The 25,128-nt window shown below is 45.0% G+C and overlaps 1 protein-coding gene across 1 annotated transcript in view; it reads left to right on the top strand.

The window, feature by feature from the left end:
* LOC137375508 (uncharacterized) overlaps positions 1-25,128 on the top strand; it is a 177,666-nt gene that overhangs the window by 73,192 nt on the left and 79,346 nt on the right. The window contains exon 5 of the mRNA XM_068042881.1: positions 11,335-11,379. Coding sequence (XP_067898982.1) covers positions 11,335-11,379 — 45 coding nt within the window. The remainder of the gene's footprint in view (positions 1-11,334; positions 11,380-25,128) is intronic.

Here is a 25,128-nt window from a genome sequence, read left to right as displayed (position 1 = left end):
ACATCAACATTTAGAAGTTTTACACCCTTTAAAAATATTCTTCTTTTCTATTCTCACTACCAAGCTGAATAACCTCACACTTCCCTACATTATACTCTATCTGCCACCTTGTTGCCCATTCACTTAACTAGTCTATATCTCTTTGCAGCTTCTTTGTGCCCTCCTCACAGCTTGCATTCCCAACTCAATTTGTATTGTCAGCAAACTTAGATACATTACTCTCAGGCTCTTTGTCTAAGTCATTAATATAGATTGTAAATATTTGAGGTCCCAGCACTCCAATACTGGAATTCCCTGAGTCTATTTTGCTTGCTACTAGGTTTTCTATCTTGGATACTGGTGAGAGTGATGGTTCCTCGAGGGTGTGAAGCCAGAGCAAAGTCCATGGTACCACGGGTGGCTCAGCTGCACAGGAAGGGAGGAAGAAGAGTGGAAGAGCAATAGTGATAGAGGATTCGGTAGTTAAGGGATCAGACAGACATTTCTGCGACAGTAAATGTGACTCCAGGATGGTGTGTTGCCTGCCTGGTGCCAGGATCAAGGATGTCACGGAACGACTGAAGGACAACCTTCTGGGGGAGGGTGAACAGCCAGAGGTCATGGTCCACATTGGTACCAATCACATAGGTAGGAAGAAGGATGAGGTCCTGAAATCAGATTTTAGCGAGGTAGGAAGGAAATTAAAAAGCAGGACCTCCAAAACAGTAATCTCAGGATTACTCCCAGTGCCATGTGCTAGTGAGCATAGGAAGAGGAGGATTGATCGATTCAACACGTGGCTGGAGAATTGGTGTAAGAGGGAGGGCATCAGATTTCAGAGGCATTGGGACCGGTTCTGGGGAAGGTGGGACCTGTACAAAAGGGACTGGCTACACCTTAATAGGACCGGAACTAATATCCTGGCAGGGAGATTTGCTAGTGCTGTTGGGGAGGAATTAAACTAGTTTTGTCAGGGGGATGGGAACATGAGGGGTAGCTCAAATTGGAAGGAAGTAAAGGTGGTAACAGGAGGTAGAAAAGTAACAGGTGACATTGGAAGGCAGGCAAAATAAAGGCGAGCATCAACTAGGCTTAGAATGCAGAATTTCAAGAGGACAAGGGCATTCTGCCTGAATGCATACAGCATTCGCAACAAGATAGATGATTTAAAGGCCCAAATAGAGGTAAATGGGTATGATCTAATTGTCATAACCGAAACGTGGCTATAAGGTGACCAAGACTGGGAACTGGATATTCAAAGATATTTGACATTTAGGAAGGACAGGCAAAAAGGAAAAGGAGGTGGTGTTGATCTGATATTAAGGGGTAGGATCAGTACGTTAGTAAGGGACGATCTCAGATCCGAAGAACAAAATGTGGAGCGAAGAAACAGCAAGGGGCAGCAAACATTGGTAGGAGTTGTTTATCGGCCACCAAACAGTAGTGGTAGTGTGGGGCATGGTATTAATCAGGAGATTAGAGAAGCATGTGGCATGGGTAATATAGTAATCATGGGTGACTTCTATCTGCATATTAACTGGATAAACCTAATGAGCACTAATGCTGTGGAGGACGAGTTTCTGGAGTGTGTTAGGGATGGTTTTCTGGAGCAGTATGTTGAGGAACGACTAGAGAACAGGCTATTTTAGATCTAGTGTTATGTAATGAGAAAAGGCCAATTAATAATCTTGATCTAAAAGAACCTTTTGGGATGAGTGACCTTAATATGATAGAAGTTTACATTATGTTTGAAAGTGAGGTCATTCAATCTGAAGCCAGGGTGTTAAATTTGAACTAAGGATATTATGAAGGTATGAGGTGCAAATTGGCTGAGGTGGTTTGGTAAAATACATTAAAAGATATGACAATACATAGACAATGGATAGTCTTTAAAGAAATATTGCATAGTTTACAGCAACTATGCATTCCTTCAAAGCACAAAGACCACAAAAGTAAAGGCAGTCAACTGTGGATAAAAAAGGAAGTTAACGATTGTATAAGATTAAAAGAAAAGGCCAATAAAGTTGCCAGAAATAGTAGTAAACATGAGGATTGGGAGGATTTTAGAATACAGCAAAAGAGAACCAATAAACTGATAAAGAAAGGGAGAATAGAATATGAATGTAAGATCGCAAAAAATATGAAAACGGACTGTAAAAGCTTCTATAGGTATGTAAAAAGGAAACATTTGGTTGAGACAAATGCGGGTCCATTACAGGCAGAGTCAGGAGAATTTATAATGGGGAATAGAGAAATGGCAGAGAAGCTAAATGATTACTTTGTGTCTGTCATTCTCGCATTGGCAGGCTGTGACTAGTGGGGTACCACAGAGATCAGTGCTTCAGCCCCAGCTGTTCACAATATATATCAATGATTTGGATGTGGAGACCAAATGTAATATTTCCAAGTTCGTGGAGGACACAAAACTAGGTGGGAATGTGTGTTCTGAGGAAGATGCAAAGTAGCTTCAAGAGGATATGGACAGACTTAGTGAGTGGGCAAGAACATGGCAGATGGACTATAATGTGGAAAATATAAGGTTATCCACTTTGGTAAGAGGAACAGCTGTGCAGAGTATTTTTAAATGGCAAGAGATTAGAAATTGTAGATGTACAAAGGGACCTGGGTGTCCTTGTCAATAAGTCACTGAAAGCTAACATGCAGGTGCAGCAAGCAATTAGGAAGGCTAATGGTATGTTAGTCTTTATCGCAAGAGGATTTGAGTACAGCAGTAGTGAGGTCTTGCTTTAATTGTATGGAACCTTGGTTAGTCCACACTTGGAATACTGTGTGGAGTTTTGGTCCCCTTACCTTAGGAAGGGTATTATTGCCATAGAGGGAGTGCAACGAAGGTTCACCAGACTTGTTCCTGGGATGACAGGACTGTCCTATGAATAGAGATTGGTGAAACTGGGCCTGTATTCTCTCGAATTTCAAAGAATGAGAGGTGATCTCATTGAAACTTGCAAAATACTTAAAGAGATAGACAGGGTAGATGCAGGTAAGATGTTTCCCCTGTTTGAGGAGTCCAGAACCAGGGGACACAATTTCAAAATAAGGGAAGCCACTTAGGACAGAGATGAGGAGAAATTTCTTTACTCAGAGGGTTGTGAAACTTTGGAATTCTCTACCCCAGAGGGCTGTGGAAGCTCAGTCATTGAGTATGTTTAAAGCAGAGATTGGCAGACTTCTAAATACAAATGCCATGAGGGGATGTGAAGATCGTGTGGGAAAAAGAAATTGAATTTGATGATCAGCCAGGATCCTACTGAATAGCAGGGCAGGCTCAATGGGCTGAATGGCCTACTCCTGTTCCGATGTTCCTATGTTCCACTGGTTACAGCAAAGACAACCAAAACGTTGATAAGAATGAAAAAAAAATATAATGAGAGTAAACTAGCCAGGAATATAAAACAGATTGTAAGAGCTTTACAATTATATACAAGGAGGAGGGTGGCTAAAATAAACATTGTCCCTTAGCGGCAGAGGAAGGAGAAATTATCATGGGGAACGAGGAAATGGCAGAGACGTTGAATAAATATTTTGAGACTGATGGGGCAGACATTGGGACAGCTTGGATTTGTCTTGCTTTTTTGGCAGACCTGGGCAATTTTCTGTATTGTCAGCTAGTGTTGTAGCTGTACTGGAACAGCTTGGCTAGGGGCACAGCTAGTTCTGGAGCACATGTCTTCAGCACTACTGCTGGGATGTTATCAGGGCCCATTGCCTTTGTTCTATCCAGTCCCGTGATGTGAATCGCATTGGCTGAAGACTGGCATCTGTGATGCTGGGGACCTCAGGAGGAGGCCAAAATGGATCATCCACTCGGCACTTCTGGCTGAAGATGGTTCCAAATGTTTCAGCTTTGCCTTTTGCACTGACATGCTGGACTCCGCCATCATTAAAGATGGTAATATTTGTAGACCCTGCTCTTTCAATTAGTTGTTTAATTGTCCACCACCATTCATGACTGGACATGGCAGACTGCAAAGCTTTAATCTGATTTGTTGGTTGTGGGATTGCTTAGCTCTGTCTATCGCATGCTGCTCCCAATGTTTATCATACACATAGTCCTGTGTTGTAGCTTCACCCGATTGGCACCTCATTTTCAGGTATACCTGGTGCTGCTCCTGGCATGTTTCCTACAGTCCTCATTGAACCAGGGTTGATTCCCTGGCTTGATGGTAGTGTGAGGGACATGCTGGGCTATGAGGTTAAAGATTGTGGTTGAGTAAAATTTTGCTGTTGCTGATAGCCCACAGCACCTCATGGATGCCCAGCTAGATCTGTTCTGAATCTATCCCATTTACCACGGTGCTGGTGCCACACATTGGACTGGGTTTTATGCAGGAGGCGGGGCTCCCGGCACTGGGCCAAAAAGTCAGGATAACCCCGCCTCTGCATTTTTTCAGCCCCACCCGCTCAGAGCGATTCTCCAGTCTTTTGGGTTCAAAGTTTAAGAAAGTGGGATCCCGCTACCTTTAAAGACTTTATAGGGATGGGGATCCCGACTCCAAGAGTTGCCAGCCAATCACAGGGCCGGTAGCTCAGCAGTATGAGCAGCGCCACGGGGAGCAATGGCCACTGCCAGTACTGCAGAGGCGTCAGACCCAGGCCCCACGGTGGAATCCCGGAGAAGATGTAGGTGAGGCGGAGTCACTGGGGCTAGTCCGGAAGGCCCCGATGAGGGTAGGTGGAGGGGTGGGCATTTGGTTCAGCGGGAAGGGGTCCTGGTGGGTACTGTTGTTCCCGAGGGGCTCCTCTGTGGGCCACAAATTACCCAGGAAGGAGGAACTCTCCTTCCCAAGTTCACAGAGAGGGTGCCTCATTCTACAAGGCGTCCTCCCTGCGTGGCGGAGGGCCCCTCAGCCCCGCCACTGGTAAGCTCCCATTGGCAGTGGGAAGCGGCCATTAATTGGCTGTTAATAGGCCACTTAGGGGCCTCAATTGGCCTCTGGGTGGGAAGGTCATCGTCGGCCTATGCCGCCACAGAGACGGTAGGAAGTGGGAAGCCCGGCGTCAAGTTCCATGGTGGGTGATTCTGCCCCACCACAAAATCTAACATCCAGTGAGCACAAGATCTGGCCCATCATCTGCAAACTTTGAAATGTTGCCCTGTGTACCCAAGACCAGGTGATTAATATTTATCAAAGAGAGCTGTGGTCCTAACATGACCCTTGGAGAACATCACAGTATACTTCTCCGCAGTCTGAAAAACAAACATTCTCCATTAGGATCTGCTTTCTGTCTCTTAAAAAAATTTTGTATCAGTGCTGACATTGTCCCATTTTTTTCATGGGCTTTTATTTTGCGAACAAGTCTCAAATGCCTTTTGAATGTCCTTATACACAACATCAACCATGCAACCTTCATCAACCCTCTCTGTTACTTCATCAAAGAGCATGGTTAGGTTCGGCAAGCATGATTTGCCTTTAACAAATCCATATTGACTTTAATTTATTAGTGAAGTTACATACTAGTTACATACTTTTTCAAATGACAAGTAATTTTGTTCTAAAAACAAGAAATGCTGGTACCACTCAGCAGGTCTGGCAGCATCTGTGAAAAGAGAAGCAGAGTTAAGGTTTCGGGTCAGTGACCCTTCTTCGGAACTGACAAATATTAGAAAAGTCACAGGTTATAAGCAAGTGAGGTGGGGGTAGGGCAAGAGATAACAAAGGAGGTGCAGATTGAAGTAATGTTGTTCTGCTCTTGTAGCCACAATATTTATATGGCTACTCCAGTTCAGTTTCTGGTCAATGGTAATCCCTAGGATGTTGATAGTGGGGGATTCAGCGATGGTAAAGCCATTGAATGTCATGGGGAGATGGTTAGATTCTCTCTTGTTGGAGATGGTCATCACCTGGCACTTGTGTGGCATGAATGTTACTTGCCGCTATCAGCCCAAGCCTGGATATTGTCCAGGTCTTGCTGCATTCCTACACGGACTGCTTCAGTATCTGAGGAGTCATGAATGGTGCTGAACATTGTGCAATCATCAGAGAAGAGCCCCACTTCTGACCTTATGATTGAAGGAAGGTCATTGATGAAGCAGCTGCAGATGGTTGGGCCTAGGAGAGTACCCTGAGGAACTCCTACAGTGATGTCCTGGAGCAGAGATAATTAAACTCCAACCACAACCATCTTCCTTTGTGCTAGGTATGACTCCAACCAGGAGAGATTTTTTGCCCCCTATTTCCCATCGACTCCAGTTTTGCTAGGGCTCCTTGATGTTTTACTCTGGTCAAATGCTGCCGATGTCAAGGGTAGTCACTCTCACCTCACCTCTTGAGTTCAGCTCTTTTGTTCTTGTTTGAACCAAGGCTGTAATGAGGTCATGATCTGAGTGGCCCTGGTGGAAACCAAACTGAGCATCATTAAGCAGGTTATTGCCAAGCAAGTGCCACTTGTTAGCACTGTCTACAACATCATCCATCACTTTACTGATGATCGACAGGAGACTGATGAGGCGGTAATTGGCCAGGGTTGAATTTGTCCTGCTTTTTGTGTACAGGACATACCTGGGCAATTTTCCACCTTGCTGGGTAGATGCCAGTGTTGTAGCTGTACTGGAACATCTTGGTTCTTCCTATCCGCTCTATCAAGGCCCCTCATAACTTATATACCTCAATTAAATCTCCCCTCACTTCTTCTGTTGTAAATAAAACAACCCCAGCCTATCCAATCTCTCCTCATAACTAAAATTGTCCATTCCTGGCAACATCCTCGTAAATCTCCTCTGTTACCTCTCTGGCGTGATCACATTCTTTCAGTAACAGGATGACCAGAGAAGTACCCAGTACTCTAGCTTGGGCCTTAACTAGTGTTTTATACAGTTCTAGAATAATTTCCCTGCTCTTATATTCTATGACTTGGCTAATAAAGGACAGCATCCTGCATGCCTTCTTGACTACCATGTCTACATGTCCTGCTTCTGTCAGGGATCTGTGGACATGCACTCTGAGGTGCTGCTGTTCCTCTACACGTCTCAGTATTCTACCATTTATTGTGTATTCCCTTGCCTTGTGTGCCATCCTCAAATGCATTACAAATACATGCCAAAGACTTGCAGGTTGATAGGTAAATTGGCCATTATAAATTGTCCCTAGTATAGGTAGGTGGTAGGGAGGTATAGGGACAGGTGGGGATGTGGTAGGAATATGGGATTAGTGTAGGATTAGTATAAATGGGTGGTTGATGGTGGGCACAGACTCGGTGGGCCGAAGGGCCTGTTTCAGTGCTTTATCTCTAAAGCTAAAAATCTAAAATCTACTTCACTTCTCCGGATTGAATTCCATTTGCCACTTTACTGCCCACCTGGCTCGTCCATTGTTATCTTCCTGCAGTCTACAGCTTACTTCCTCAATATCAGCCACATGGCCAATTTTCATATCATCTTCAAACTTCTTAATCATATCTGCTACATTCAAGTCCAAATCATTGATATATGCCTCAAAAGCAAGAGACCTAGTACTGACCCCAGTGGAATCTGACTGGAAATAACCTCCCAGTCACACAAGCACCCATCGACCATTACCCTTTGCTTCCTGCTTCTGAGCCAATTTTGGATCCAACTTCTCACTTTCCCTTAAACCCCATGGGTTTTTACTTATCTAACCACTCTGCCAGGTGCAACCTTATCAAAAACCTTGCTAATATCCATGGAGATTACTTCAAATACACTACCTTCATTGATATCCTTGTTGCATTCTCAAAAAATTCAATCATGTTCACCAAACACGACCTTCTCTTAACAAATCTATGCTGACTGCCTTGAATAATCTGTGTGTTTCTAAATGACGATTTGTGCAGTCCCTCAGAGTACTTTTGAATAATTTTCCCAACACCAAAGTTAGGCTTTTTGGCCTGTAATTACTTAGACTATCCCTTCCTCCCTTTTTAAACAATGGCACAAATCTATCTATCCTCTACTCCTCCATATAGATGCCTATAATAGGAGGATTGGAAAATGATGGTCGGAGCATCCGCTATTCCTTGCATTGCTTCCCTTAGTAGCCTGGTGATTTATCCACTTGCAAGGATGTTAGTACTCAATATTTCCTCCTTCATTTTGTTAATATCATTCAATATCTCATACTCCTCTTCCATAACTACAATGTCTGCATTAAACCCTCTTTTGTAAAGACAGATACAGGTATTCATTAAGAACCATGCCCAACTCTTCTGCCTCCACACACAAGTTACCTTTTTGGACTCTAATAAGCCCTTCACTTTCCTTAGTTTTCCTCTTGTCCTTTGTGTATATATAAAGCACCTTTATGTTTCCCTTGATTTTACTTGCCAATATTTTTCATGCCCTCTTTTGCTTTCCTAATTTCTTTTTAATTTCATCCCTGCACTTTCTACACTTCTTTCAACAGTATTGAACTTTTGGTATCTGACATAAGCTTTTCCATTTTTTGCCTTTTTCCTACTCTGTATGCTCTGTGACATCTAGATTTGGGAGTCCCACCCTTTTTCTTTGTGGGAACATATTTGTCTTTTATCACCCTCTTTATCACCTTCTTGAATACCTCCCATTCTCTGACACTGATTTCCCCACCATTAACTATATCCAGTCCATTTTTTTCCAATCACATCTCAACCTAGTAAGATTGACCATTCCCCAATTTAAAACTTTTACTCTTGGTCTTTCTTTGTTCTTTTGCATAACTGTGGTACATCTAACTGAATTATGATCACCACCATCCCACTGATACCCCTACCACTTCCCCAGCTCCATTTTTAAAAATTAAGTGCAGAACTGCCCCCTCTTGTTGGTCTGCTAAGTACTGGCTAAAAAAGTTCTCTTGAATGCATTTTAAGAATTCTGTGTCCTCTTGCAACCTTTTGCACTGATTTTAGCCCATTTAATATTAGGGTGTTTGACATCCCCCACTATTACTGCAATACTGTATTTGAGCTTCTCAGCAACCTTCCTACCTATTTGCTCTTCTATCTTCCTCTGACTGTTTGGGGGTCTATAGTATATTCACAGTAGTGTGATTGCCCATTTGTTGTTCCTCAGTTTAACCCATATGGCCTCTTTTGATGATCATTCGCGTATATCATTCCTCCTCACAGCTATGATTGTTTCTTTTCCCAACATTGTGACCCCTCCCCCTCACTTTATTATCCTCCCATCTGTGTCCCGTCCGAAAACCCTGTAACCAGGGATGTTGAGCTGCCATTCCCACCCTTCTTTAAGCAATTTTTCAGTAATAGCTGTGATATCATATCTCTAAATGTCTGTCAGTGCCCTCAGTTCGTCTGCTTTATTCACTGGACTCCATGCATTGAAGTATATACCACTGATCACTCCACAACTCTTTTGTTGTCTATTTTCTAGCCTTTGCTTTCCCTGCCTTCCAGACTCACTAATTTTCTGCCTTCCATTTCTAGCTTTGTGTCTCTCCCTTCTGAATCTAAGCTCAGGTTCCCACCACCACTCCGCTCCCCACACCACTACTCCGCCAAGCTAAACAATCCCCAACACAATAGCACACCTCCTGCCGCAATATTGGTCTCAGTCCCAGCCGTATGGAGATGCACCCTGTCAGGCCTGCACTGCTCCCATCTACGCCCAGAATCAATCCCAATGTCCTAGGAATCTAAAGCCCTCCATCCTGCACCATTGCTCCAGCCTTGCAATCAGCTGAACTATCCGGAGATTACGACCTTTAAGGTCCTACTTTCAATTCCTTTCCAGCTCCCGGAAAGCTATCTGCAGGACCTCACCCCTATTTTTGTCTATGTCATTGGCACTGATATGGGTTATGACCTCAGGCTGAATGCCCTCCCTGCTCAGAATGTTCTGAAGCTGTTCAGTGACATCCTTGACCCTAGCACCAGTTAGGCAACATACCATGCTGGTATCATGTCTGTGGCCACAGAAAAGTCTAACTGTTGCCCTAATTATTGAATATCCTATCACTATTGCTTCCTCCTCCTCCCCGGTGTGCAGCTGAGCCACCGTTGGTGCCATGGATTTAGCTCTCCTGTACTTCCCTGAGGAACTACTGCCCTCACCAATACCGATTAGAGAGAAAGCTGCACTGAGGGGACACCTACCCTACCTGCCTGGACCTCCTTGACTATCTGGTGGTCCCCCATTAGCTCTCTGCCTGCATACCCTTGGATGTAATTGCAGTGGGTGCGTTTCAGAGAAGGTTTACTGGACTAATACCTCGCATGGTCTGATGAGGAAAGGTTGGATAGGCTAGGCTTGTATGTGCTAAAGTTTAGAAAAGTAAGGGGTGATTTGACAGGGTGGATGTGGAAAGGATGTTTACCCTTGTGGGAGAATCCAGAACTAGGGGTCACTGTTTAAAAATAAGGGGTCACCCATTTAAGACAGAGATGCGGAGAAATGTTTTTCTCTCAGAAGGTCGTGAGTTTTTGGAACTCTCTTCCTCAAAATGCAGTGGAAGCAGAGTCTTTAAATATTTTTAAGGCAGAAGAAGATAGACTCTTGATAAGCAAGGGGGTGAAAGGTTGTCGGGGGTAGGCAGGCACGTGGAGTCGAGGTTACAAACAGATCATCCATGATCTAATTGAATGACGGAGCAGGCTCAAGGGGCCAAGTGGCCTACTCCTGCTCCTAATTCATAAGCTGCAGGGTGACCACATCTATAAATGTGCTATCCATATAGTTCCCAGCCTCGTGGATGCATGGCAGTGACGCCAGCTGCTCCAGCTGACGACACTTCCTTCACATGTGGTTGTCCTGTTCACAAGAAGTGTCCTGGAGTTCCCATATACCACAAGATGTGTATTCAATGGGACTAAGGTGTGCTGCCATTCTTTTATTTATTAGATGAGTAGCTAAACTTACCAGAAATATACTTAAGGCATAATTACTTGATCTATTATAAGTTATAGGATGGCGGAATTAAATATTTACCTGTAACTTACCCTGCCACCCCTCTTTCTAATGTAACATCCTTCTCCTCCATATTTAATGGCCACCCCTGTTCTGGACTCCACTGATGGGAACTATATATTTTCTGGTATGCATCATTTCACTGGGCGGACCAGCATCTCCACTGATAGAGTTGGTTGTACCAACTGAGGCAAAGATGGGAGAACTCCTAATGTTGGAAGGCCAAACCCCCAGCTGTGACCCCTTGCCATCATGAGACAGAGGTCACATACAGTACAAGGTCAATGCCAGAACCAACATAGATTAATTTTATAGAGCTTTATGGAGGCTATATTCCAATTGTAGTGACATGGAGATGTGAGTTGCAAGATTCCATTTCTGGTTATTCAGAATGTTGAGTTCTCCCAGTCACAGGGTTGGGTTTAATTCATGTAACTAAATAATAGATAATGATCATAACCTTTTTCTTACAGGAATGCAGGAACAGGAAACTGATTTTGATTTTATTAACCAGGCAGGTAAGAGAGATCTGTAATAATCTCTAGGTTTCCTTGTACAGTATGTAGTTTGTACACCCAGTGAGTTTAAGAGAGAATTGCACAAATGATTTACAAGAAAAGCAATCGAGGGTTCTGATCTTCAGCCTGAATAACAATTAAGTTTTGAATGAACTCATTAAATATTTATTTGCCATCCGTTGGATTCTATACCTGTGCAACTACACTTGATCAGCGGAATAATACATTATATGTAGGTCCTGACATTGTGCGATAGCGTAACAGCTCTGGTAGTGAATTGGGTGCCAATTTGACATCTCTCCTAATTTCCATTGAAATTACTGGATATTAATAAAATGCAGAGCTGTTTAAATTAGGCTGTCAATTCACTATCACCCAGAATTAGAGAAGTGTAGATATCTTGGAGGGTTGTGGGAGGAGATTACAGAGACAAGGAGGGGCCAGGCTATGGAGGGATTTGAAAGCAAGGATGATAATTTTAAAATTGAGGTGTTGCTTCACAGGAAGCCAACATAGGTCAGTGAGCACAGGGGTGATTGGTGAAATGGATTTCGTGCATGTTAAGACATGGGCAGCAGAGTTTAGGATGACCTCAAGTTTATGGAGGTAGAATGTGGGAGACCAGCCAGGAGTGCATTAGAATAGTCAAGTCTAGAGGTAACAAAGGGATGGATGAGGGTTTCAGCAGCAGAAGGGGCAGGGGCCGAGTCGGGCAATGCTACAGATGTGGAACTAAGCAGTTTTAATGACGTTGCAGGTATGTGTTTGAAAGCTCATCTTGTGGTCAATTATGACACAGAGTTAGTGAACAGTCTGGTTCAGCTTCAGACAGTTGTCAGGGAGGTGGATGGAATTGGTGGCTAGGGAAGAGAGTTTGTGGTGGGGACTGAAGAAAATGACTACAGTTGTCCCAATATTTAGATGGAGCAAATGTCTTTTCAATCAGTACTGGATGTCGGGCATGCAGTCTGACAATTTAGAGACAGTGGAGGTGTGGAGAGAGATGTCGGTGTCATCAGTGTACATGTGAAAACTGGCCATGTGTTTTCGGATGATATCACCAAGAGGCAGCATGAAGATGAGAAACTGGAAGAGGCTAAAGGATAGATCCTGGGGGGACACCGGAGATAACTGTGCAGGAATGGGATGAGAAGACATTGGTGGCTATTCTCTGGCTACGATTAGAAAGGGAAGAATGGAAACAGGCGACTGCAGACCCACCCACCTGGACGACAGTGGAGAAACGTTGGAAGAATCATAGAATGGTTACAGCATAAAAGGAGGCCATTCTGCCCGTCATGTCCATGCCAGTTCCCTGTAAGAGCTACTCAGCTGGTCCCACTTGCCCAACATTTCCCCATAGCGCAGAAAATTTCTTTCTCTTTCGATAATTATCCAATTCATTTTTGAAAGCCACAGTTGAATCTACCACTTGTCCGCCCATTCCACCATCCTGTCTATGTCCTCTTCAGGTTTATCACTATCCTCCTCACCATTTACAATACTTCCAAGTTTTGTGCCATTCGGAAATTTTGAAATTATACCCTGTATAACCAAGTCTAGATCATTAATATTGATGAAGAAAAGCAGTGGTCCGATTACTGACCCCTGGGGAACCCCACTATATACCTTCCTCCGGTCTTAAAAACAACCGTTCACCATTACGCTCTGTTTCCTGTAACTCAGGCAACTTTGTATCCATATATATAAAAGCAAAATACTGCAGATGCTGGAAATCTGAAATAAAAACAAAAAGTGCTGCAAATGCTCTGCAGGTCTGGCTGCATCCGTGGAGAGAGAAGCAAAGTTAACGTTTCAGCTCAGTGACCTTTCATCAGAACTGGCAAAGGCCAGTTTTTATTTGTATCCATGTATGTCACTTCAACTACATTAACCTCATCAACCCTCTCTGTTACCTCATCAAAAGACTCAATCAAATTAGTTAAATACGATTTGCCTTGAACAAATCTCTATTGGCTTTCCTTAACGAATCCACATTGTCCAAGTGACTGTCCCAGATTATCATTACTAAAGGTTTTCCCACCACTGAGGTTAAACTGACTGGCCTGTAGTTGCTGGGTTTATCCTTACACACTTTTTTAAACAAGTGTGTAACAATTGCAATTCTCAGTCCTCTGGCACCACCCCTGTATCTAAGGAGGATGAGAAGATTATGGCCAATGCTTCTGCAATTTCCACCCTTACTTCCCTCAGTATCCTTGGATGCATCTGATCCGGTCGTGGTGACTCATCAATTTTAACTACAGACAGACTTTCGAATACCTCCTCTTTATCAAGAGTTAGCCCATCCAATACTTCAACTACCTCCTCTTTCACTAGAATTTTGGCAGCATCTACTTTCTTGGTCGAGACAGATGCAGAATAGCTATTTTGCACCTCAGCCATGCCCTCTGGTATGCTCAAGTGTCAAAGGCTGCAGACAGTGTGAGAAGGATGAGGAGGGCTAGTTTACCTTTGTCACAGTCACATAGGTTGTCTTTTGCAACTTTGACAAGAGCCGTTTCAGTACTATACCAGGAAGATATTCAAACATGGAGTTCCAAGAAAGATGGGCACAAATCTGGAAGGTAACAACACTTTTGATGGAAGTGGATATAGGCCATTGATTGCAAGGGTAGAGGGGTCAAGGGTTGTTTTTTAGAGAGGGTTGATGATACCACTGTTGAAGAAGAGAACATGAGTGAGAACCATTAATGATGTCAACTGACATGAGATCCAGGAAGGGAATTAGGTGATCAGTAGTTTAATGAGAATAGGGTTGGGTGAGCAGGAAGTGTGTCTCATGGACAAGATGAGCTTGGAAAGGGCATGAAAGGCGATAGGAGAGAAACTGGAAAAAGACAGAATTTCAGTGCTGGAGCGGGAGGAGACATAGAGGAGGTTTGGCCTAGTGGGCTGGGGCAAGGGAGGGAAAAGGCAGAGGCATCTGATTAGATGGTCTCAACTTGGTGAAAATGTAATCCATGAGCTTCTCATACTTGTTGGATGTGAGGGTGGAGGAGACAGGGAGAAGGTTTTAAGAAGCAGTTTGCAGTAGAGAAAAGATGTGGGTGTTAGCTTTGCATTCCAGGATGATCCAGGTATAGTGAGTAGTTTTAGTAACTGAGAGCAGGACCCGTCAGTACTTTATATGATCCAGCCAGATCTGGTGGGAACAGTTGTCTGCCATATAATTTCACACCTGTGTCCCTCGAACCAAAGGAAGTGATGATGGTTGTACCAGAAGGAATGACCAGGGTGAGAGAGAGTAATGGTTTTATTGGGGAGGAGGGGAATGAAAGCAGAGGTGAGGTGAGGGAAATAATCCCTCTCCCCTACTCTGTCCCCATAGCCCTGTTACTTTTTTCCATCCATTATTTAACCAATTCTCTTTTAAAAGTTTGTTTTTCCACCACTCTTTCAGGCAGTGCATTCCAGATCATAACAACTTGCTGTATTCAAAACAAATTTGCTTCATGTCTCCTCTCGTTCTTTCGCGAATCACATTAAATCCTCTCGTTACCAACACTTTTGCCACTGCAAACAGTTTTTCTTTATTTTGTCGATCACAACCGTTCATGATTTTGAGAATGTCTATCAAATCCTACCTTCTGTCTACCTTCTCTGCTCTCAGGAGATCAACCCCAGCTTTTTACTCAGGTCTCCACCGTTATAGATGCCAGTCTCAGGTTCATTTGATTTACTCCACTTAATATCAAGAAATTGCAGAGTGCACTGCATACAGCAAAACTATGGGCCCCAACAACATCCCAAATGTAGAGCTGAAGACTTGTCCTCCAGAACTGGCTGTGCCCCTAACCAAGCTTTTCCAGTACAGTTACAGCACTGGCATCTACTCAACAAAGTGCAAAATTGTGCAGGTATGCCCTGTTCAAAAAAGAGCAGGACAAATCCAATCCGACCAATTACCACCCATCAGTCTACTCTTGATCATCAGCAAAGTGATGGAATTTGTCAATGACAATGCTACAAGACTCATTTACTCAGTAATAACCTGCTCACTGATGTTCAGTTTGGGTTCTGCCAAGACTACTTGAATCCAGACCTCATTGCAGCCTTTGTCCAAACATGGACAGAAGAGCAGAATTCCATGTGAGGTGAGAGTGACTGTCCTTGATACCAAGTCGACATTTGGCTGAGAGTGGCATCAAGGAGCCTTAGCAAAATTGAAGTCAATGGGAATCAGGGGAAACTCACCACTTGTTGGAGTCATACCTAGAACAAAGGAAGATGGTTCTGGTTATTGGAGGTCAATCATCTCAGCCCCAGAACATTTCTGCAGGAGTTCCACAGGGTAGTGTCCGAGGCCCAACCATCTTCAGCTGCTTCATCAATGACCTTCCGTCCATCATGAGGTCAGAAGTGGGGATGTTCATTGATGATTGTACAATGTTCAGTATCATTCATGACTCCTCAGATACTGAAGCAGACCGTATCCAAATGTTGCAAGACCTGGACAACATTCAGGTTTGGAATAATAAGTGGCAATTAACATTTGCACCACAGAGGTACCAGGCAATTACCATCTCTAACAAGAGAGAGTCTAACCACTTCCCCTTGACATTCTGGGGGTTACTATTGACCAGAAACCGAAGTAGGCCAGCCACATAAAAGCTAGATCTTCAAGAGCCTGTCAGAGGCTGGGAATTCTCTGGTGAACAATTCACTTCCTGACTCCCCAAAACTTGTCCAACCCTAAAACACACAAGCTTTGTGTGTGATGGAATGCTCTCCACTTGCTTGGATGAATGCAGTTCCAATATCATTTCAGAAGCTCGACACCAGCCAGGGCAAAGCAGCTCACTTGTTTGGCAGCCCAACCAACATCTTATCTATCCAATAAGAACAGAACATATGAAATAAGAACAGGAGAAGGACATTTGGACCCTCGAGCTACTTCGCCATTCAATAAGATCATAGCTGATTTGATCAAGGACTCAACTCCACTTTCCTGCCTGCACCTCCATAACCCTTGACTTCATTATAGTTCAAAAAATTGTCTCATTCAGCCTTGAATATCTTCAAAGACCCAGCCTCCACTGCTCTTTGCGGTACAGAATTCCAAAGATTAACGACCCTCTGACAGACGAAATTCCTGCTTGTGTCTGTGTTATATGGAGGACTCCTTATTCTGAAACTAGGCCCCCTACGTCTAGATTTCCCCACAAGGGAAACACATCCTCTCAGCACCTCCCCTATCATGTCCCCTCAGAAACTTATATGTTTCAATAAGATCACCTCTCATTCTTCTAAAGTCCAATGAGTATAGGCCCAAAGTGCTCAATCTTTCCTCATAAGAAAACTCCTTCAATCGAGGAATAAACCCAATGAACCTTCTCTGAACTGCTTCCATTGCAAATATATCCCTCCATGAATAAGGAATCCCAAACTGTACACAGTACTCTAGGTGTGGTGTCACCAACACTCTCTACAGTTATAGCAAGACTTCCCTACTTTTATACTCCATCCCCCTTGCAATAAGGCCAACATTCCATTTGCCTTCCTAATTACTTGCTGTACCCGCATGCCTAAAATTTTGTGACGTTTGTATGAGGACATCCAGATCCCTCTGCACCACAGCATTCTGCAGTCTCTCTCCATCTGAATATTGTTTTGCTTTTCTATTCTTCCTGCCAAAGTTGATAATCTCGCATCTTCCCAGATATACTCCACCTGCCAAATTTTTCACACTTACTTATCCTATCTATAACCCTTTGGCCGATTCTTTATGAATCACGTGGAGTTCCCAACGGTGGGACGAGAAGTTGGCCGAAATTCCACTTCCACCATTTTTCCCGTATCCCATGTAGTTCTATATGGAAATGAATGATGCAGCAGAGGGCACAGGAGACACATGCGATCATGTAGCGAGAACGGCCTTTCATTAGTGGAACCTGCCATCACAGGGTCTAGCACCATGACTGCCGTGGGTATAAAGCATTCTGTGTTTGCAGCCTCAAGGAGAAGCAGTGTTTGTGTTCCATCAGTCTCTTTGGAGTGAGCAAAATTAAAATATTTTACTTAATTGTCAAAGTTTTTTCTTTCCTTAATTTGTCAAATCCAGCACCAACTCCCCATTTTTGTTGTGCCCTGCAGCAAAAGGAAAGCAAATGTCAGCCAGCAGGTAGTGTACCGCCCCATGGTTCAGTGATGCGTCCCTGCAGGTTTTCCTCCGGGCCATCAGGGAAAGGCGGGAGGCCCTCTTCCCTGCAGATGGACTCAGAAGACCCTCCCTCCTAACCAAGTTGGCCTGGATGGAGTTAGGAGAGGAGGTTTTGAACCGTGGGGTGTCGCGGCGAGCCTGGCAAAACTGTTCCAGTGTTTTCCTCCCTTACTCCATGTCTTTAAGACAGAGGGTACACAAGCCATGTAGAGGAATGCGTTAGCAGCCTTGGTGCCATACACTAAATGATTGTGAACAAAGATGATGATTAGCATTGTTAATGTGCTTGGATGTGTTGTGTGAAAGTCAGTCCTGAATGAGTGATGTCGATGCAAGTATGCAATGATTGTGAAGCATGTTTTGACATGTCATTAAATCTGCACTGTCTCCTTCAGGACAAATGCACCCACAACCAGTGTGAGCGCACAAAGTCCAGGTAGAGGAGTCCCAGATATCGGAGTGTCAGAAGTTGTGAGAGAGGAGGGAGGGAGAGCAATCGCAGATGGTGGGGCAGGATCCTCAAGGCGTAAAGATGAAGTGTCATCTTCACTCTTTCATCCATATGTTCACACCAGAGGAAAGTGTGTGAACTCATGTTCAGCTGATGCTTCAAGTGCCTCTTTGTGTTTCCACTGCAGGTGCCTGCACTCGAGTCACAGAACACCACGAGGCCCAATTTCCTCCTTTGGGGAGGAAGATGAAGCCAATTCCCCAGAGAGTGCACCATCACCTGCCTCCTCTTCCACCTCCACCAGCGCAGATAAATCCTCATGGTCCGCAGGGGTTTAAGATTGGAATCTGGGTCACAAGCTGCAGGGCACAACACAGATACATCCCAGCAGCTGAGGGAGCATGTGCCAGCTGGGTCCCCTGGCAATCGGAGGACTGCTGAGGACCAAGCCCCTGCTCAGCCTCACACTCATGATACCCCCAGGGTAAGCGGTGTCTCATCCTCCCCCCTGACATTGACCCCCTTACCTGCAGCAGGTGAGCACACGGGGGTTACTCAAACACCATTGTTGCAGACATAGAAACACAGAAAATAGGAGTAGGAGTAGGCTATTCGGCCCTTCGAGCCTGCACCACCATTCAATATGATCATGGCTGATCGTGAAAACTCAGTACCCTCAGACCCCCAGTCGGATGGAGCCATCAAAGTCCCGTTCCTCCAGAGAATGCTCACGACAGTGATCCACAGCACACTGAGCAGACTGCCTCCAACTCAGCTGCTAATATCAGGGTCGCACCTAGATGTAGTTGGAGAAAATGTATGAAGAAATAGTTTTGAGCATGAAGGTGGCATGGGTGCAGTAAATATTGTGCACATATTTCAGAATTTTCAATACCTATTTATTTACTTTAGTGTTTGATGCACTCTTGTCAATAATTTGCTTGGCTTCATTTGAAAAGGAAAATGTTTATTGGAGGATTATGGTAGAACTGCATTGATGTTTGCAATACATTTCAGAAAGTGTCCATTGTCTATCTTGAGTTTTGGTTTTTGCCTTCAGGCCTTATTGATGGCTGTTTCTCATTTGCATATTTTCTAATTGAAAAACGACCAACAGACCTTCCATTCGTGGATCAGTGGTCACACCTTGCTCTGCTTGCATTGTTGTGTCTTCGGTTGCATTGTAGCCCAGAGAAGATTAGATCTGCCAGTCATATCAATGAACTGCAATGTTGTCGCTTTCTATGTGTACAAGTTAATGCCTTGATGCAGGACAATGTGTTCAATAGAGATACAGGTCGCTTTCAATAAAGTTGATAGCATACAGGCCGTTAGACATACCTCCACTACATGTTCATGCACTGTTGTCAGAAAAGCCCTTCTTTTTGATTACAGCAATGAGTAAGTATGACCACAGGTGTATGTGAACATATTTGGAGAATCTTTGTTGTCTCCTCCCAAAGTTCCTTTTTGAAGTGGCTTATTGTTCGCTGAAATGTGCAGATATGAGGTTTTCCTTGTTGTTCCTTGCATGTCTTGCTACGGCCCTTCTATCCAGAATGGCAATATTTGCATTACTGTTGTCCTCCTCAACCTCTTCACTGTCAGCTTCATCTGAGGAGGACTGGTGTTCCTTCCTTGATCCCACCTAGGTGCCTTTAATGGTCTCTACTTGTCTAGAAACAGCCTTCAACACCCGGGGGAGTCACACTCAATTCGTTGCCTGCTTGTGCCACAAGAGGGGCCCGCGGGAGCTCTGTAAAGGCATAAGTTTTGCAGGGGCTTCAGTTACTTGTTTACAACAACACTTCATAAGCAAAAACATCAAATACATAATTACAATCATCACTAAAAAGAATTCGGCGTTCAATCATGGGTCGCTCGTTTTACGTGAGAGGCGTGTATCCAGGCTTTCTTTCCTTCGACTTTGACTGCTGACTGCGTGGTCAGTAGCACTTGGAAAGGTCCCTCCCACTTGGCGCCCAAAGGTTCTTTGTGTCAGATGGGACGCATTCAGTTTACATATTTGCGTCCGTGCATCCGGGGGATCACCTTGTGAGGCGGCTTCCTTGGCTGCCTTGTCGGCCAGGGCATTCCCCTTTGCCTCTATGGTGTTGTCTTTCGTATGGGCTTTACATTTCAAAATAGATACCTTTTGTGGCAATTGCATTGCCTCCAGTAAGTCTCGGACCTCTTTCCCATTTCGAATAGGTGTACCAGTAGCAGTGAGAAATCCTCCTTTGCGCCACAGCTGACCAAAGTCGTGAGCGACTCCAAAAGCATACCGTGAGTCTGTGTAAATATTAGCTGTCTTCCCCTCTGCTATTCGACATGCTTCCGACAGGGCTCGCAGTTCGGCTTGTTGGGCCGATGGTCCTGAAGGCAGGCATCCCACTTCCACAACTTCATGTAGGGTTGTAACTGCCCATCCTGCTTTCTGTGTACCGTTGTCAACAAAGGAAGATCCGTCTGTAAAAAGGATTAAATCTGGGTTGAGCAATGCTTCCTCTGCCGCTAGGGTTACCTCCTCTGTTTCTTCCATAATCTCCACACAATCATGTTCTTCTTCCTCCATCTCTTCAGGCCACGGGAGTATAGTCGCCGGATTTACCGGGCTGACCCGGACAATGTGGAGATTGGGAGCCTCTAGGACTGTTGTCCATCGGGTCCATCTGGCTGCTGTCACTTGGGATACTCTGTTCATAGATAGCAATGTGTGGACTGTGTACGGACACTTAACGGTTAACTTTTGATCTAACACCAGACCTGCCATAGCCATTATTGCTTGGCATGTAGCTTCCACAGCTCTTAAACAACTGCCCCATCCTAGGGCGACAGTGTCCAGTCTTTTCGAATAGTATCCAATAGGTCTCTGTTTGTCCCCGTGTTCCTCTGTCAGTATGGCAGTCATATATCCCTCTTTTTCGTGTACAAACAGGGTAAACGGTTTCCCGTTGTCGGGGATTCCCAGGGCTGGCGCTGAGCACAGAGCCCTCTTTAAATTTTCGAAAGCTTCTTGTTGTTCTTTGGTTCGGGTAACTGATTCTTTAGAGGCCCGCTTTCCCTTCAAGAGATCGGTTAATGGTTGAGCCAGCTGTGTGGATGAGTCAATCCAGTTTCTGTTGAAGTTACACAAACCCAAAAAGGACCTAAGCTCCTGGATAGTGGTGGGCAGTTTGGCAGCCCGAATGGCGGCGGTCCTGTCCTGGGTTAGTTCCCTTTTTCCTTTCAAAATCTTTTGTCCCAGGTACACGACCTCTCCTTCTGCTATCTGTGCTTTGTCGATACTGGCTTTGTGTCCTCTCTGATAAAGGTGGTCCACCAGGGTACGCAGATCTTGTTCGTGCTGTTCTTCTGTCTCAGAGGCTAACAGAATATCGTCCACGTACTGAATGACCATGGAGTACATGGAAGGTAACTCCCTCAAATGGTTTTGTAGGGCCATATGAAATACCGTGGGGCTGTTGTGGAAACCCTGCGGCAGGCGAGTCCAGGTGTACTGTTGCTGTTGTGCAGTAAAGGCGAACCACGGTTGGACTTCGGATGCCAGTGGCACTGACCAAAATCCGTTGGCCATATTGATAACAGAGAACCATTCGTGTTCCGGCTTCAGGGCATTAAATACCGTAGAGGGGTCAGCTACCAGAGGGGCCTTTTGATCAATACACTGGTTAGCCTTTCTCTAGTCGACAGTAAGCCGCCAGGTCCCGTTTGGCTTCCGTACTGGCCACACAGGGCTATTTGAGGTACTGTGTGTTTTAACCAGCACGTCTCGCTCCTCTAGCTGTCTAATTACGGGTAGGATTCCTGCAATAGATGTTTGACTGATGGGGTATTGCTTAGTACAGGGCGGAGCGGATCCCGTAAACGTTGCCGATTCCATTTGATGTAGCCCACAAACGTTCTTATCCTGGGCCCATATTGGGTGCACCCTCAGCTGCTCTTTCTTCAAACTTCTGATAGACCAAGTTACCTGGCCGCCTTCGAAATGCAACAAGGAGTTCAGCTGAGTGAGAATGTCCATACCAAGAAGTGCTTGGTCCACCGGACCTACCCAGACCGATGTTATCAATTCGTGTGGACCAAGACCGATGCGTACGGGCTGGGTCCTCTTAATTACCAACCCATTGCCCCCAGCTGCGTAAGCTCTTTTAGTCTTACCGTCCATCGGTAGGGAGTTTCCGTATTGTTGAGGTAGACACGTTAATTCGCTCCGGTATCCAGGAAGAAGTCAATGTCTTGATCGCCCACCCTCACAGTTACATACAATCCATCTTTTCTATTTTCTGCCAGCGCTGGGAGAGGTGCCGAAAGGGCGAGGGAGGGCTTCTCTAGTTTTTTGTCGCATCGAGTAAGGAGGACATCTCCTTCTGTTGCTGGGGCGTCAACCGTTTGAACTTCTCAAAGAGGTCATTGACATCAGTGAAGGGAGCTGGTTTGGGTGCCGGGTTGCGTCCTTGGCATCTTCTGCCTCGTCCTCTCACTCTACATGCCTTAGCCCAATGGCCTTCCTTCCCGCAGTAATAACAGGGGCCGGGTCGCCTAACTTGCTCTTTGTCAGGCTCTTTCGGTACTGGATCTGTCTGCACGGCTCGAAGCTTGACTCCTATATCCCTGTCCAGCTGAGTGCATCTGTCAATTAACTCTGAGTATTTTAATCTTACTGCGTCCCACTCCGGTAGAGTGGCCTTCAGTATTTTAGACAGTTCTGGCTTTAGTCCATCAACAAAAGCGGATTTTAAGAGTCCAAAACTGGTGTCGTCCAGCTCCTCTGGAGTAGGGTCTACTATCCCTGAGTATTCCACCCAGGTAGACCGAAACCTCTCTTCGTACTCCCGCACGTCCTCGGAGTTCTTCTGCTGACAGGCTGCGACTTTGCCCCAATCCGTTTTTGCAGGACAAAACTCTCACAACCACTTGATAATCTCAGTCCATCTGGCGTCTAGTAGCTGACCATCTTCACCCAAAGCAATTTGGACCTCTCTCCTTAGCTTTCGGCTTGCTCGCCCGGGCACCATTACGGTCAGAATCTGTACCCCGTCCCATGGGTGGAGATCGTAAGTTCCCTTCAATCGTTCCAGTTGCTCCCATGTTTTCAGACCCACTTTCTTCGGGTCGGGCAATCTTGTGGACCACTTGTCGATTTTCTCAGGGGAACCCTGGACGTGTGTCCAGTACGTGTTGTGCTCGGCCGTGGTGACCTCGCTACCGTTCAGAGTCTTCTTTTCCGTCTTGACCTTAATGCGTTTCTGTTTAAGGGGGGCTAGTCGCGGAAACGGTAACCCATCATCATTGTCACTTTCTTCACTGGAAGACTCGGCTAGACCTGCTTCACGCAGTTGCATCTTCCGTTGTTCCGATTGTAACGCCTTCACACTCGGATACAAGTTAGTTGGAGGTGGTCGGCAGGGTTCGCAAAGCTCTCCCGGTTCCTTCGGTTGGGTCGTCTGCTGGTCTTGTAGTTGTTTTTTAAGCTCTTTAATTTCAATCTGTAGCCTTTCCTTTTCAGATTGTTTTTCAGCCTCTAACTTTTCCTTTTCAAGCTTTTCAATTTCCAGTTGTTCGCAGACCGCCTTCAGTTGATCCTCTGCACTCGTTAGGTCGCGATCACATTGGGTTTGTCGCATAATCTCATTGCACTGCCGAATCTGGCCCATTACAGCTAGGGACCATTGGGTCCGTTCTTTATCCTTTAAACGGGTTGTTTTTCCCCAGACTCTCTTTATATCTTCCAGGGACCACTGTCCCGTGGAGGTGCCATATTTTTGCCCAATTTCGGTGTACGTTTTAGCCAAATTAAACTTTTGCTCTACATATTCTTTCAACTGCCGAAGTATTTCATCTTGGGGAACGTCAGGTGGGGCCCGCCCACCTTTGACAGTAGTTGGTAACTGTCGGTTGCCTTCATCTGTCATTTTATCCATTCAGGTAGGGAAGTAGGTCTCGAGCCGTCAGGCTTTTCGCCAAATAGGTATTTCATCAAATACCGCCAAGTTAGACGTCTAGAAAGGGGGTCTCGAGCCGCACAAGAAAGGGTATTTCCGTCAAATACCGCCAAGTTCGGGATCGCGTGGCAGGGAACCGAAATTTAGACAACGACCAGGGACTTTTAACATAAAGAGGAGTCCTTACCTCTGGGGGCGCAGATATAGGTCCGATGTCTGTGGCTTTGGTCTTAATCCTCCAGCGATCCTGCCGACTACGCCAAGTTGTTGGATCCCTTTAGTTACACAAAGAGAGACGAAGTCCGACTGTAGCTTTAAGAAACTTTATTGCAGTACTTCTTGGTTACATCATCAGCAAAGCAAACAACAACAACACCTGAGCTCTTCTCTCCTCTCCTCTCCTGCCTGAGCAGGGAAATCAAGCCTTTCTTATAGTTCTTCATACAAATCAGTGACACCCCCTTTATGTTCCCAATTGGTTTACAAACTTTGCAGTTTCTTGGTGTCATGGCCTGATTGGGGTACTGCCTTGTCACCTTCCCCTCTAGCAGTTTCTCATCCCCCCTCTCTCCTTGGACCATTAGGCTGATTGCTATACAATGGGCTACTATTGCAGCTGACCTGTTAGTTTTTACTTGTTAGTCTACTTCTACTGATAAGCTGTCTGTGCAGCCCTGAAGCTATGAAGTCATTTCTGATAAGCTGTCTCTGCAGCTCCGAGGTTAGTTTGTTAGTAATACATGATTGATTAATTATTTTACCTTAAATGTCCCCATATTATTCTGTTCGTGAAAATTCTGTTCCCACAGCCCTTTTATCCATAATGGCATTATTCGCATTACTGTTGTCCTCCTCAACCTCTTCACAGTCAGCTTCATCTGAGGAGGACTGATGTTCCTCTGTTCCTCCATCTGCAAAAAGCTGCCATGTTTAAGTGCCAGGTTGTGTATTGCACAGCAGACAACGATTATTCGTGGGACCCTCTGTGGTGTGCACTGAAGAGCCCCTCCAGACCAGTCAAGGCAGTGGAAACACATTTTCAGCATGCCAAGGTGTGTTTGTTGATGACTCTGGTGGATGCATGAGTAGCACTGAACCTCTCTTTAGCTGCGCTTTGGGGATGCTGCACTGCTGTCATCGACCATGTACAAAGAGAGTAACCCTTGTCA

Source organism: Heterodontus francisci, chromosome 11, assembly GCF_036365525.1.
Source record: "Heterodontus francisci isolate sHetFra1 chromosome 11, sHetFra1.hap1, whole genome shotgun sequence".
In the NCBI taxonomy this organism is placed as follows: Eukaryota; Metazoa; Chordata; class Chondrichthyes; order Heterodontiformes; family Heterodontidae; genus Heterodontus; species Heterodontus francisci.
This window is presented reverse-complemented; position numbering and strand designations above follow the sequence as displayed.